The sequence below is a fragment of the Talpa europaea genome, assembly GCF_964194135.1.
Source record: "Talpa europaea genome assembly, chromosome: 5".
NCBI lineage: Eukaryota > Metazoa > Chordata > Mammalia > Eulipotyphla > Talpidae > Talpa > Talpa europaea.
Genome location: NC_140071.1, coordinates 103,070,305 through 103,085,970, shown reverse-complemented (window position 1 = coordinate 103,085,970; position 15,666 = coordinate 103,070,305). Strand labels below are relative to the sequence as shown.

Here is a 15,666-nt window from a genome sequence, read left to right as displayed (position 1 = left end):
GTATGATAATTATGTATTTCTAAATGCCTTCCTCCTGACAAAAGCAATTTTGGAATAATTTCAACTGGTTCATTTCCCTTTTTCATTTTTCTTCATGCAATAAAAACTTGCAAAGAAGTTCAATTATGGGAAACAATTAAAAATTCAGATTGCAAAGAGAAGACATCAGATTTGCCTCAAACAGGTGCTGGCACAGATGGTCTGTTCACAAGTCCTGGCTTTATTTACAGCTTTTAAACACAGACAGATAAATTGACAAAAATGTTTCTAGATTTTATAATGTGCTGAATGTCCAAATTTGGCCATAAACTTACATTAATTTGTAAATGCTTCCATTTGAAACTTGATCTCCCAAGTCACCAACAGCTTTAAGAAGACCATTTGTCTGCCCTGTCATTTGTACGCCTGTGTGAATAGATTATCTGTTACTTGCTTTTGGTTGGAAAACTCTGTTTATTGCCTTGATCATTTAATGACTGTCTTTATTACTAAGGAAAAAAAACTCTCAAGAAAAATTATGTGTAATCTCATAGTTTGATAATGAGTTTCATTGTCATTCCTTTAAGGATAATTATGCTATTTCTTATTATCCTTGGAGTGAAGTATTTGATGTGAGAATAACACAATAGATGACATGAAGTCTAAATGACACTTCAAATGGAAGGGCAAGGATGGTATGATGGTGGGGAGGGAAGGCCATGAAGATTAGATTCAAGGATACGAAGGAAGGGCATCCTCAAGAATGGCTGAAAGGATAAGGCTTACAGGGCCTATCCTCACAATTACTAATGCAATCCTTCTTGTAAAGTATACTAATGATGTATTTTCTGGGTGATCTGCCATCCTGAGTTCAAGTTAAGCAACTTGAAAGGCAGTGGTGGGCTCCAGTTGATAAAAAAAATTATCTGGAGGAACAACACCATATATTTAGCCTGCATTGTCATTCTGCCTTTGGTGTGATCTAAGATTTAACATGGGGTATACCAAATATTTAAAACTTGAGTAAAATAAGCATGAAAGGCTACCAAAAAATGAGGACTAATATGCTTTTCTAAAAGGTATTGATTCATCTAAAACCCAGACTCAAGAGTCAAAAGAAATTGAGAACCAGTGGTATATTCACCAAGGAAAATATTCTGGGAGTGGAATTAGGTATTTTTGCTTTTTGCATGTGTAAACAAGATCCATAGAAGGATCTGTTGGGAGATCATAAGGCTTCTACTAATACTACACTCTGTCTCCCATGCTTCACGGTAATGTGCGACTTCCCTCTGTGTGTGCTTATGTGGTGCAAAATTATTCACACTCTTGATCTTACATCTTGAGATTAGTGTTCATTATGTAAATCTTTCTTTTGGATACAATCCATGTTTTGTGTATTAAAACTGCTGGGCGGATCATCCACTGATACTTGGGAAACTATACTGATTGAATGTAATTTTTGAAAGGCCTTTTCATTCTGTGTTGGGATGTGTTCCATCTAAGGATGCAGGGTCATGGGAGGGGGTGTGTGTCAATGTAATATGTCATTGTTCTCCTTTAACCCACTTGTGTGATTTGCTTTAGTATTTTTTCTTCTTAATTAATGCTTCCATCTTCATCTTTGCTGTGGCTGCTCATGTGTCCTCCTCCTCCTCCTGTCTTCTGCTTCTGACACTAAAGCCCGCAGCCCGCTTGAGAACTCAGTGCCCTGCCTAGCAGCCCGCACCTCGGATGATGACCCTCGAGTGCGGCGTACTCCCAGCGTGGGATGGCTAAGTAAGTCAATGACTGGGGAGAGGGCAAAGCCGGTGTGTGGTGGTGGGAGGGGAAAAGACATGAAGACTGGGTTCAGGGTTGCTGATGGAGGGCATCTTCAGGAATGCCTGAAAGGATAAGGCTTGCAGGTTCCTATCCTCACAATTACTGGTTGAATCCTTCTACTAGCTAGTACAGTAATGTATTTTCTGGGTGATCTGCCATCCTGAATTCAAGTTGAGAACATTGTAAGGCATAGGGAAGAATTGAAGGCAGCCCTCCCTCCATGGAACACTTCTTGGACTCTCAGTTTCCTCATGGGTTTTAATGAACCAGATTTTCTTATTTTCAGAGGATAGTAAGAGAGATCACTTGAATGACATCTTTGAAGGTGATTTGAAAACAATAATTGTGTCAAAAAAACACCAGTTATCTGTTTTGCACTAGAATGCCAGTAGGTCTATGGATAATGAAAAACTAGCATAAGATAGAATATTTTTTATTTTCTTTAAGAGCTTTGCAAAACATATGATTTATAGTCCTAAAACTAAAAGAGAGCTCAAGCACAGAAAACTATATGGACTTTTTCCTAAGATTTTCATATTTGATTATATGTGATATAAATTTCTTTTACTTGTCAAGAAACCCATTCATTGAAACATCATTAGACTTCTGTTTATTATCACCTTTCTTTTGATTTAAGCTTTCTTCTATTTTAGCACTAGGAAATTTCATTTTCCTGGGAAGATATCTTTCTCAGATGACTTAATGGCTGAAGTTTTAGTTCGTCCTAAAATAGTGTTTGTTGTGCTACCGTCTTCAGGACTTTCTTGGAATAAATTTGACATTTTTAGAAACTGCATTGCTAATCTCTGTGATGTGTAGAGATATAAATGTATGCACTGCACATCACTACATGCTCGGTGCTGTACTAGGCACCAGATTTAGAGATGAATAAGTGAGTTTCTGCTCTCAGGAGACTTCCTTATGAAAGAGGCTGGACACGATGGATCACTTAGCATATTAGCAGATAATATGCTAAGTGAAATGACTAAAAAATTAATGAATAAATAAAAATACACACACACACACACAATTTTGAGATCATCTGCTTGACCTGGGAGTGGTGATGCTATTGAGAATTGTGGAGGAGATGATTTTTTTGGCTAAATCTTAAAGGAAAAGTAGGAGTTTGACAGTGGGATTAAAGGAAGGCCCCTTTATTAAATTATTAACTTTGTAATGATGTCTGCTATACAGTAGATCTCAGGATTTTAAGTAACATTTTTCTTTAGTAATAAAAGTTTTAACATTAATTCATCATTTTCAAGGTACAAATTGAGCTTATAAGTACTTTTAGTAATACCATTTATCTATCTGATCAATCCTACGAAGTGGTTATTGTTAATATCGACATTTTACAAATGAAATAGAGATTAAAGAGGTTTCGTAACTTGCTCAAATCACAATGGCCACATGTGTTAGGGCAGGACTTGAACTTCATCATATAATAGTTTCGTCTATGACTTTGATGGGTGATGTCTTCATGAAGTTAAAGTATAAAAAATTCACATGACTAGATTGCCAAAAAAAAAAATCTGCTAAACCTCACAATTAACTTCTGACACTCACATGATTCTCCTTGCAAGAATCATTAATTCCTTCTAATAAATTCTCAATGATGCCTCTTGGGGAAAAATTTTATTCAAGTATGAAGTTTAGTCATTGGTGCTTGGAGTCAAGTGGGACCATGTTTGAATACTGCATCTACCTCCTGCTGGCCTCCTGATTTTGAGCAAGCTGCTTCTCTCCTAATAAATTTGGATTTTTCAGCTATAAAATTGGGTTAAACTTACCAACATAGGATTGTTGTGAGACTTAAATTAGAAATGTGTCATGTTTAGCATATTGTTGATCACTCAGTAATTTCAACGTAATAGCTATTAGCAAAACACTTGTAAAAATTGCTCAAGAGGTTGTAGCTGTTATCCTTTCAAAATTTTGTTTATTCCATGTTAACTATGTAGATATTAAAATATTGTTGTAGATGCAGCATCAAAGAAATTCATCATTTTGCTGATGCTATGGAAATACAGCCACCTGAGATCACACCTTGGGCCAATCCTTCTAAGAAAACACATCAGTCATGAAAGGATTCTTCTCATTTTCCATTCATATGATATATTCTTCCCCTAAACAAATGTCCTTGTTGTATAACCTCAGTCACCTTCCTCAGGCTCCCGATTACCTACCACATCAATTCAATAGAATTAATATACACATATTAAATACTGAAGAAATGCAAAGTCATGTTACATCTGGTTGGTTCTGTCTCACTATCCAAGTGAACCTTTACTCTTCTCAGTTTGAATCTTGTGTCAAATGAGCTTGTCTTTTTTTCTTTTGGCTTATATGTGTAAGTCCTATTTCCATTCCACAGTTGATCCTGCTCCCCTTCCAAGAATCCCTTTTCAAGTATGCTTGCACAAAACTCTTAAATGGGCCCCAAATTAGGTTCTATATCCTTTCTGAAACACTTTTCATAAGCTCAAAAGATCTTTCCAGGTCTTAAAAATGTAGTTTTCATTGTCTTTGTCTCACAATTGAAGATTTACCACATACCGTTTTATGTTGCCTTTTGATATTCCATTGTTTGTATTTTTTTGTTTCAACTACGTAAAAATCTCATTCAGGACAGAGGCTGTGTTTTATGTTTCTGTGTCTCTTCCAGTGCAGCGTAGGTACTTGAAAAGGAGTTGTACAGTAAATATCTATTGATCCTTGACACACTATCATTTCATTAAAAACAACTAACCGTCCAGCTTTCACTAGTCCATCCTGATCACTGTAAACTGTTAACCAGAAGCAAATATTGTTTACCTGCAGAAAACGATTTCTCATTATTTCTTCTCACCCTGTTCTGATGAATTTGGTTATCATTTTATTCTAATAGTTAACATGGAACTATTTCTCAAAAACATTGCCAGGAATATCAGCTATAAAGCAGGGTTGTGAACAAGGTTCCATTTATTTAATCTTCCGGTGTTCTTAAGAAAGTTATTTTCAGGCTTAGTGTAACTTGAAGTAACTACCTTTAAAAAGCTACATTTAAAGTTGCTTTGGGGGAGTAAGCACTCATCATTTTTTTTTTTTTTTTAAAGATTTATTTATTTATTTATACAAGCACTGGGTACAGTCAGAAGCGCAGGAGGGTGAGAGAATTCACCAGAGCCAGAGCGGGGAGCAGAGCAGGCAGAAGGACCGAGGTACACTGCTGAGGGGAGCAGCGGGCGGCAGGAGAGGTCTGCGCGCCATGTGGGACCCTCCTCTGGTGGCCGGGGAGCAGCCGGGGATCGAACCGGCACTGCAGAGGCTGCGGGCAGCTTCGCAACCCAGCGCTCAACCGCTGCGCCACCGGGGAGGCCCAGCACTCATCATTTTTACATTGTGCGCTTCTTATCTTAGTTGTCACCTGAGGCAGATGTGAGCTTATAGCTCTTATCCATTTCAGACACTGCCAAGGTATTGAATTAAAAGTTGGAACAAATCCAAAAATGATTTCCTCTTACAGATCTCACCAGCAGGTTTGAAACCAGCCCGGGCCACTGAGCACAAAAGAGAAGCTCTTACTTCTGCTTTTCAGGACAAGTTAATACCCACCTAAATGCTTTGCCATTATTTGCGTGTAGGAGTATACCCTATCTTGGTGAATCCAGGATGGCTCTTTACTCTGAGCGCTTATCTGTGAGTTCAGTTTGACATTGAAGAGCCAGCATCATCTGAGCTTACAAAGTACTTCAGTCTTTGTAGTTACCGGCAGTCCAGGTCAGCTGCTGTGCACTCTTGGGTCTGTACTTCAGAGAAGAAAATGAGGTTTCAGGTTTTTCCTGCCATCTTCTGCACATTCCAGCATCTGTCTTCAGTTTGCTTTGTATTATGTCTGTCTAGTCTGTGAATCTACCAGGCAGAGCCCTTCAGGTCCAGTTCAGTGTTTTGTTTTATAGGTCATTATCTGGTGTTAAGTGTTATACTGCCCTAAGTTTTAGTATCAAATATACTTTTTTCCAAAAATTAAACTTCATGGATAGAACTCTGTAGATTCTTGTTTCATCCTACAAACAGATTACACAGTTATTAGAATTTTAAAAATGGATGTGTAAGTGGGACTCTATTTTGCTTTAAAATTATTTTGTTAATTCTTTTTTTTTTGGGCATTTCTGGAATTAAGTAATTTAAAGTCTTTCAACTGGTGGAAAGATGTTTTTTGACCATATAAAAATCGAAATTTTCTATGGCTCTAGAGTTTTCTCAAAAGGTTTGGAACTTCTTTAGCAGAGCGATAAGCCTAGAGTTCACTTTAAAAGTTCAAGTCAGTAACTGCTACCTAGTCCATATTCCAGTGGGATCGAAAGAAATGAGGGAAATGCAGAGGTGACAATGATCTGAGAGAGGCAATGGTGAATGCCCCAGAGAAGTAAGAGGCCAGGCCTGTTTGTCCACAGTGTGTGACCTGGTAACATTTGTTATAGCCTCTGAAAATGCTTTTTAGAAGAATGGATGGTGGGACATAAAAAGAGAGGTGGAAAAAGCATTCTTCTTGGAGGAGGTAAACTTTTCACTGGGTCTGAAAATATAGACTGTGCTTCTATGAAGAGAGATTACAGTAAAATCAGGATAGGCATTGAAATGCAAGGCACGGCTGAGAGAAGAGTATAAAAGGAACCAGGATGTTGAGAAAGTAGAAAGAAGAATTTGTGTGAGGTAGAGTAAATACATATTTAATGAATAATTTAATGTTTGGAATATTTTTTGAGCCATTCATGTTATTATTTCCAGTCGAATTTGGTCTTTCAAAAGGCAAAAGGAAATCCAAGCACAACTCTTGCTATAGCTTTTTATAATACTCTGCAAAAGACTGTAGGAAATAAAATCTTTCAGCAATCTGACATCTACCATCAGACTTTTCAGTTAGCATAAGACATTTAGAAAACTTAGGATGTATCCAAGAATGAATTACAGCGTTTTTCAAATATAGACAGCTTTAACCACTTTTTTTAAAAAAGAGTTAGTATTTATCCTGAGCATCTGAAAGTCTTCTTTAGTTATTCTACTGATACCTAATGTTATATTTCCAAAGATTTAAGTGCATGCTGGCTTTAGAAGTCTATAAATACAAAAAATCAAGGTGGAGAAGAATAAAAACTTAAAAATTATATTTTATTTTGGAGTTCTGAGGATTTGAGACTATTTTAGGAGCCACAGACTTGGAAAATCTCTAGCAATCTCACCTTATGAACTAGAGTCTATCCCCTCCCCCACACTCACCCTCCAAACCCCAAAAAGGAGTGTTTGGGATTTGTGAACACTCAAACTTATACTTGGCAAACTGGTAATATGTGAAAGATGTTCATAATCAAACTCTTCTGCTCATAATCACAAATGTCCCTTTTCCTGACTTTCCATGTTCCTTAATATCCTCCCTTTCAGACTTGGTATTTCAGAGTTGTCTTTGGTTATGTATTACTTTTCCCCTCTACCCACAAGGAGCTACTAAATTAATTCAATCTTCTCTGTAATGTTGTTTGCTGTTCTAGTCCTGTGCTTCTTGGTTTTGTTCTGGTCCTTATTTCCTCTTGCTTAGTCTAATGCAGTAGCTTTTTACCTGAGGTCACTGCTTATAGTTGTGTATATGCAAATGCTTTCCATTCATTCTTATTCTACTTGTGACCTCCACATGTAGAGCTGGTGGTAACCCTTCAGTGTATCTTATATTCTTTCAAAACCCTTGGCCATGACATTTAAGACTGATTGCACAGTGACCTAATGTTGTGTAAGCAGCATTTCAAGCTACTGTTTTTCCCTTTATACTACAGTCCAGGAGCTGCCTACCATTATTTGAGTTTGCTGGGTGTTTCCCTTTGTTACTGTCTTTGCCCTGAACATTCTCTCCACTTGGAAGACTCCTCCCTCCTAAGACTTTCTGTCAAAAATCTTGAAGGCTTACATTCTTTTTGAAACCTTCCCAACCTGAAGTACTCTGCTAACTTTGAACTTTGAGAACACCATTTTTGATTCTGCTTTGTGTTACAGTGGTGGGTATGTGTGATTGAATCTACTAGCTTTACTTTTTTTTTTTTTAATAATTGTTTATCAGTCTTGACTTCATGATTAGAGTTTTTTTTTTTTTTTAATTGAGGTAATGTTTGTTTCCATTGTTGCTTTTATTTTGGGAATAAAGGATCCCCCCTTCAGGTGTTATTACCTTAGTGCACCCACCACCAAAATGCCCTTAGGCCATCACCATAGTCCATTGAGCTGCACATTTCTTAAGGGCAGAACCCATGACACTTTGGAATCCTCCACTGCAGGGATTGACAAACTATTGCTCATGAGTCAAATCTGAACTGCCACCTAGTTTTGTAAGTAAAATCTTACTGGACCACAACACAGCCATGCTTATTCATTTATGTATTGCCTGTAGCTGCTTTCATGCTACAGTGGTAGGTTGTGTAATTGTATCACAGATAAAATGGCCACAAAGCCTAAAATATTTGCTATGTGCCCTTTTACAGAAAGCATTTTCTGACTCTTGCACTATAGTTCTGGCTTTCAAAATGGGCACCGGGGAGTGCTCTGCATCTCTGATACACTTTCAGAGGCTTGAAAGGTCTTAAAATTTTCTTTATATGATTCAACTCAAACAATATATTTCAACAGATTGAACAGAGGAACCAGATGAAAGAATCCAGCTGTATTTTATTAAGTCATACATGAAAGATATTTGTAAAAATGTGAAATAATGATGTTCTTTTCATTAAATGTTTTGTTTTGGAAAATATAATTATTTTTCATAAAGTAATTATGTTAGCATCTAATGGGTTTGTTTGTTATTTTAAATTAATAAGTAAATATCTAAAAAATTTCAGCTTTGATTCCTAATATGGTAAATATTGATTGATATAACCCAGAAAAGAAGTCTTAATTTTTCAGTGTGTAAAGGTATCTTGAGACCCCCAAATTTGAAATTTCTGCCCCATTGTGTATAGTAGAATGTCTTACACAAAGCAATAAGTCAATAAAGGTTTTGTGATTGAGCACCAGAACGAAATGATTAAAATATAAAATGAAATAAAGTACAAACAGTAATAATAATAGCTGAAAGTATTGAAAGGGAAGAATAAGTAAGATTCATTAAGAAATGATATCTACGGTAGGTTTGAATTCCTCCTTCGGTTCTCAGAGAAGTTAAGGAAACATAGTGGAGTGAGGTGGTGTGAAGAATTGAGGCAATGAGAAAAAGAGCAGGTCTTTATGACCTTTTTTGCTGCTTTCTTAATAACAAGTCATCAGGATGGGCTTGATGTTGCTACAGTGACAACCAGCCCCAGCATCTCATTTATTTAACATTGCAAAGTTTCTTATTCACATTACTAGATATTTAATGTCGATCTTAGGGAGCTGTCACCATATTTTTTATCAGGATCCAGACTAATGGATTTCTTCTTTCTAATACATGCTTCCACAGTTGTGGCAGTGAGGAAGGTAATAGTGACTCACGGGCTGCCTCTTACTCCCCTGCCCAGAAATGGTACATGTCACTTTCACTCACTTTTCATTTGCAGTAAAGAGTTATATGTCCAAACCTGACTTGAAAGAATTTTTATCCTTCTGTGTGCCCATAAGATAGAGACTTAGAAATACTTAGTAGAATACCACCCATGGCAACACCAAGAGCAATGTGAAGCTATACAAAGTCCATATGCAAAAAAATTCTCCTATATACTCTCATAAAGATGGAAGATGAATGCTTTTCTTATGATAAGGGAAGGCTGATGTTACCAATTCAAGGTCTACTGAAGAACCACTAGGTTTGTGGTTTTACAGTGGACTTCTGAGGTAGACTAGATTAATTTGAAACTGAAGGAGAGTGTTTCATGCAAATATACAGTAAACCACTCTTACTAGACCAATGTCTGGATTTAATTCTTGGAGACAACTGAAGATCTAACTACTTGGAGTAGGATGTCTATACACATGTGAGTGAGCAAGACTGGAGGAAAAGCAAATGTAATATTCTAGCTACAGATATCAATTTCTAAGTTAATAATGAAATTTCTTCTTGGCAGCAAGCAGTAGAATTTTACTTTGATGGAAATTGCTGGCAGAATCTTCAGAAATATGGTTTTTCTTTTTGTGGGAAACAATGTTTGGTGTTGTCCTGGTAATTGAGATCTAGTTTTACTCTTTTTAATGCCGCCTCCCTCTCAGTAGCCCCTTATCTATTCCTTGTCAGACCAAAAAGCATGTATCATCTGGACTCCTTTCCTTCATCCTCTATTTTACTTCCTATTTGTTCCTGCCCTTCCCTGATTCTCTATTATAACTCCTTTGCTTCAGATCCTCATCTCTTTTGTGAATTATTTCACTGTCTTCCTGTTACCCAGCCTTTATCCTCACTTCTTTAAATCCATCCTTCACAACTGCCAGAAGAACTGATTTCAGCCAGAAATGTATCTTATCTCTCACTTTGCTTAGAAACACTTAGTACCAACTCCTTATTTTTTATGTCTGAACCCAAAATCCTTAGAATGATGTTTAGAAATAAAACCCAAGTTTTCTAACTTGTGAGATGCAACATGACTTGGTTTCTCCATAACTCTCATTATCTCTTGATATTTCTACTCTTGTACTACAAGCTCCAGTAATATTTAGATTCTCATATACTTCTATTCCTTTCCTTTCATTCTCTCTAAGCCTTGTTTATGCTTTTCCATCTTTTCCCCACTTTATGTGACAAAATTTAATCTCTTCTTGAAGCTCATTTCCTCTAAGAGATTCTTTTTTGTCCCTCTTGTTTCCCTCTATCCTGTCAATATGAGGTCACCATTTCTGCTCTTATACCTCCACCATTGCTTTATTATCATACCATAGAAAAGTATGTTTCCTTTATTGTTGCAAAGTGCTTGAAGAACCTGAACGACATCCCATTGATTATTGAATCCTCATTGCTAAGTGCAATGTCACACTTAGTAGAGGTTCAATAAATGTTGGGCTGGATTAATTAATCCGCCTTGTTAAATTGTTACTCATGACAGTGCACTGCCAGTCACACTTGACTCTTCTTGGTCACTATTAGGTTGGTATGAACAAGGTATGTTTTCATCATTTTTAAGAGTTTAGTCAATTTGAAAACAAGTGAGAGGAAACAATGTTATAGCATCTACTTAACCAGAATTGTCTCATTTGCCTGAGACAATCCTTTTGAACAAAAGGTGGTTCCATTTTTGTTTTTGATTATTGGGTACACTTGGAAAGAATGATGATAAACTTCTAAATTTATTTACATTTCCTTATTTGTATGTTAGTCTACCCTCCCTGCCTCCCTTCCCTCCTGAGGTGGTAGTAGTGTGGGGACCATTATTGGGTCATGAAATGTGCCTCTTCTTACATAGAATTGGTCATCACTTGGGACTTAACATAGTGCCTCGCACACAGACATGAACATTAGTTTCATGAATATTTGCTGATTAAATGAACACTTGAAAATGAGAGCAAAGACTGAAAAGACAGTCAGTTTGGAAACCATACATGCTACACTAGTTCTTTTCTCTCAAACCAGCAAGTTCATCTGGGCCCAGTAGCTGAAGGGTAAAATGCAAAACCAAGCCCCCAGCAGATGATTCACAATGGATATTATCTTAAGTGAGAACCAAATCCCTTTTTTTTTAAGCCATGAGAATCTGATGTTCTTTTATCATAACCATGAATCTCTGGGGGCAGGAGTGTTTAAGGTTACCCAGTGAATGGGAGGCCAGGGTTTCAATGCAAGTGCATAGACTCCAGATGACAGGATTATTTTTTCTTTCTCTCTGTGGCACATTTTTTTCTGTCCACAGGTGTCCCCACATGCAGCCACATAGTGTTCTTGTCTGGTAACAAGGATGTGGATGACGACTCAAGTCATAAAATGAAAATCCTGTTGTTTCTCAATGAGAGGCAACAAGTCAGCATTCAGAAATGTAATTTTCTGGGGTGGTTCTGTTTTTGAAGGCCCATTCTTCTTAACCCCAGGGAACAGCTGGAGCACACAAACTGTTATGTGCCATGATCAGCTTTTGCTTCAGAAAGAGCCCTATAACATGATGGGTTCGGCAAGTAGTAACCATGGTTACAAATCAAAGAACAGTCTTGTTAGGTGAATGTAGTAAAGAGCCTAATATCATCATCCTTTTTGAAGAGGGAAAACAGGATAATAATATCATCATCCTTTTTGAAGAGGGAAAACAAGATAAATCCAATTACAATGACAAGTTTTTCCCTCAATAAAAGTCTTATTTTAAAAATTGATCCAGCACACACTTAAGCTGGGGTCTGAATTTTAGGAATTGCTCTAGATATCAAGATTGAGTCATTTACCCAATTTTCAAAAAGACATCTTTGTGTAATTTTTGTCTGTGTTTCTAGGGAAGTGCCTGGAGTCTGTAAGAAAGTGGCATTTTCTCCTAACTGGCTAGTGGCTCAGGCTATGTAGGTTGTTGTTAGTTATTATTTGTAAAGTCAGTGATAGCTGTAAGTTTTGTCTGCCATGAGAAGGATTATTATCAGCTTGGATTGGGAGCACACTTTCCTCTAGTGGTGATAATTTTATTCTATCCAGTTATAGTGATATAGAGTTTTGGGGTGTTACATTAATTCAGTCAAATTATTGATTCATTTATCACTTAAATATTTTTAGGTATCACTCTTTGACTAGTAATCAGCTAGGTGCTGGGAAAATACAATGAATAAAGGCAGACACAATTCCTACCTTCAGACCTACTGTTTAGAACTGTTTTATCAAAGGAGGAAAGATGTTTATGATAAGCTGATTGACCTGAGCAGAGGGAGAAGTGCCTGTAGAGAGAGTGGATCACATCCGAAGAGGGAGAACGATAACCTAAACCATCTAATAGATGATCAGCTAGTGACAGCTCTGACTCAGCCAAGGGTGTCAGAAGAATCGGATAAAAGGTGACTTAGTTAATTCATGAGAGCTGACTCAACAAAAACATAGAGAACAGAACCAGTCCCTATGGGTGAACATTTTAGAAGATAGTGACTTGAGACTCCTGACTCTTTTAGATAAGCATTTGAATGTAAAATTAATTTTCATGATTCAATGATTCATGAGTTCTGTAATTTTTAAAAGGATTAAGACCTGACCCAAGTTCAGGCTGGTAAAGCCCTGTTGGGAAGAACATAGTCCCATCCTTCTGGTATGAGGATTCAGAGTTTTCCCATCAAGGGACATTTGTACACCAGCACTTGGGAGGTGAGGAAGGCGGGAAGGCTGCCGGGTCCCTCCCCAGTGCTACAGAATTAGAAACGGGAAAGCAAGGACTTCTGCATATGAAAACCCTTAGGAAAGTCTGGGTGCATAGGATGTACACAATTTCGAAGGAGTTATGTGTATTTAAATTAAAGCCAGGTCTTTCTGAGCATGTGTGTGCTTAGGGTGGAACACATGGCTTTAAGTGTGACCAGATGCTCCTACATATCTGGGAAATTTAGGCAGTTTACCATGTGTTAGAATAATTTTTTTACAGTGAAACCGATCACTTCATTAAGAGGCTAATTTCCTGTCATCAAAAATATGTCAGTAGATATTCAGAGACTGGTTATATCTGATGTTCTATGAGAAAACTGCTTGGGAGAGAGGTTGGTTAGATGATCCCCAGGTGACTTATGTAAAGAGAATTCTGTAATTCTCCGAGCTACATATGTAGTAACCTTCCAGAGTGTCTAACCTGTAGGGCATGTAAACTTATTGTACCCTCTCTATTGTACTCCTGCCCCAGAGATAATGTACAACTATGAGAAAATTTTTCTAATAATATACTGGAGGAATTTATGAAGCTAAAGTGTTGATACTGATTCAGGTTATCATATGAATATCATTCTCAATCTCTGCTTCTTTTCGTCTTGATTTAGTACAACATGGATTTTTAAAGAAAGCACCTTTTTCTCACTGGTTTAAGCAACCTTTCAACAGCATAACTAGACCCAATGAAACATTCTTTAGAGTCTCTGTATCTTTTTGGTGGTGGTGTTTGCAGCTTCATATATTTTACCACTTGTTCACCCTCCATACCACTTCATTACTAAATATAGAAAGTCATATCTTGTGCTCAAATCAGAATGGCAGGTGCTAAGATGAAGTGAGACTATACTCTCCTAAGAAAACATTAAAGATTACCTAAAGAACCATCTGTCATCACAGTATAACATACATAAGTAAGCTAGATACAGGTTGCAGAGGTTTCTCAAGTAAATAATTACTAATGACCTTTATGCTCAGCGAGACATCTAACACTTTCTTTAGAAACTCTCTAACTTTGGTCTGTCTGATGTCACCACTTACCCTGTGTGTGGTGAATAACAGCTACATGTAGGCCTTAGTCCTCATATCCTGAGTTGGCTCTGGTGATTTCAACCTCCAACTGCACCCCCTTTGAGAGCTCATCTCCTTAGGCTGGAAAATTACAAATGGTGGAATCTCATCATATTGTTCAATTTCCTAAGATCTTGAGTTCAGAGGGGATTTATGCTTATAGTTGTGGGCCAAAGGGAAAGAGAATAAAACAATAACTCACATTTATTGAACATCTGTGCAGGACACTTAATGTGTTTCTTTGTTTGATCCTTAGAGTCATTCTTCAAGGGATTATTGCTCCCATTTTATAGTCTTTTCTTACTCCAGCTTTGTCTTCTTTCCATGATATCATGCTCACACAAACCATCTTTGGGTTCCTTTCTGTTTGTTTCTCTATATGAGGTTCATCTGAGAGAAGTGAGGGGTGACCCATCAACCTAATCCCCCACCTTCCAGTCAGAAAAATGATGGTTGTTGGTGCCTTGCATGTCTGTGTCATGAAGTTAAATATCCACACCCTTGTGATTTCTTAGAACTAGATGATTAGATGTGATTTGACACTTACAGGACTGTCAACTGTAAGCATCTCAGTTCAAGTTGGACTCTTTAATAAAGTGAATCCTGGACCCATGCTAATTCTGAACTGACCTCCCCAGAGTAAATCTAGCATCACTTGAGGCCTCAAAGTTATCACAGCATCAGAACCTAGATGTCACTGGGTTGAACTGTGTAATAAACCTTTCCAAGGGAGAGAAAATGAGTGAATGAGCAAGTGGACACAAGTAGAAGTGCTATAACCTACCTTTGCTCTGACTCAGACTTAACAGCACTTAAATGTGGAGAGTCTTCAGGGTCACTTGGGTGATAGAGGCATCGTTGGTCCAGAGGTGCTTGTGGCTGCCTTTATGAAGGCTGTTGTCTGAGTTGTGGGTTACCTGTGATCACTTATTGCCCAATGTGGATCAACTCATCGGGTGTACATCAACAAGGTCATGAGGATTTACTGCAGGAGGAAGCCAATTATTGATCGAATGACCTTTCTTTAGGTCATATTTTGTGAGCCATAAATCAAGTAGTGAAAAGGGGCTACATTTGTAAATGGAGGCCAAAGAATGTGTATGTTATCTTTTTAACCTTTTGTACTGTCCTTATATCTATATTCATATCATGTTTATATCAACATCCATATCTATGTACAGTTGACCCTTAAACAACATTGGTTTGAATTGCTTCATTTCACTTGTGTGTGGGTTTTCTTGTAATAGATGATGCTAAATTTATACTATTGTTAAATGTAGTATAGTACTGTAAGTGTATTTTTTATTCCTTATGATTTTCTGAATACCGTTTTCTTTTCTCTAGCTTCCTTTATTGTAAGAATACAGTTGACTGTACAAATAACATATAAAATACATCTTAACTGTTTATGTTATTGGTAAGGCTCCTTGTCAGTAGCAGGCTATTTGTAAATTTTGTGGGTTTTTTTTTTTTAAAGATTTATTTATTTATTTATTTAT

At 37.2% G+C, this 15,666-nt stretch overlaps 1 protein-coding gene across 5 annotated transcripts in view; it reads left to right on the top strand.

The window, feature by feature from the left end:
• The window catches only part of SLC4A4 (solute carrier family 4 member 4), a gene marked incomplete at both ends in the record, with an annotated part of 296,812 nt that overhangs the window by 115,757 nt on the left and 165,389 nt on the right, over positions 1-15,666 (top strand). For 2 of the 5 annotated variants that reach the window (XM_084234151.1, XM_084234150.1), the window contains one exon: positions 1,663-1,758. The exons of the other annotated variants lie outside the window; for them this stretch is intronic. In XM_084234151.1, the coding sequence (XP_084090277.1) occupies positions 1,663-1,758 (96 nt within the window). The remainder of the gene's footprint in view (positions 1-1,662; positions 1,759-15,666) is intronic. 5 annotated transcript variants of the gene reach the window in all.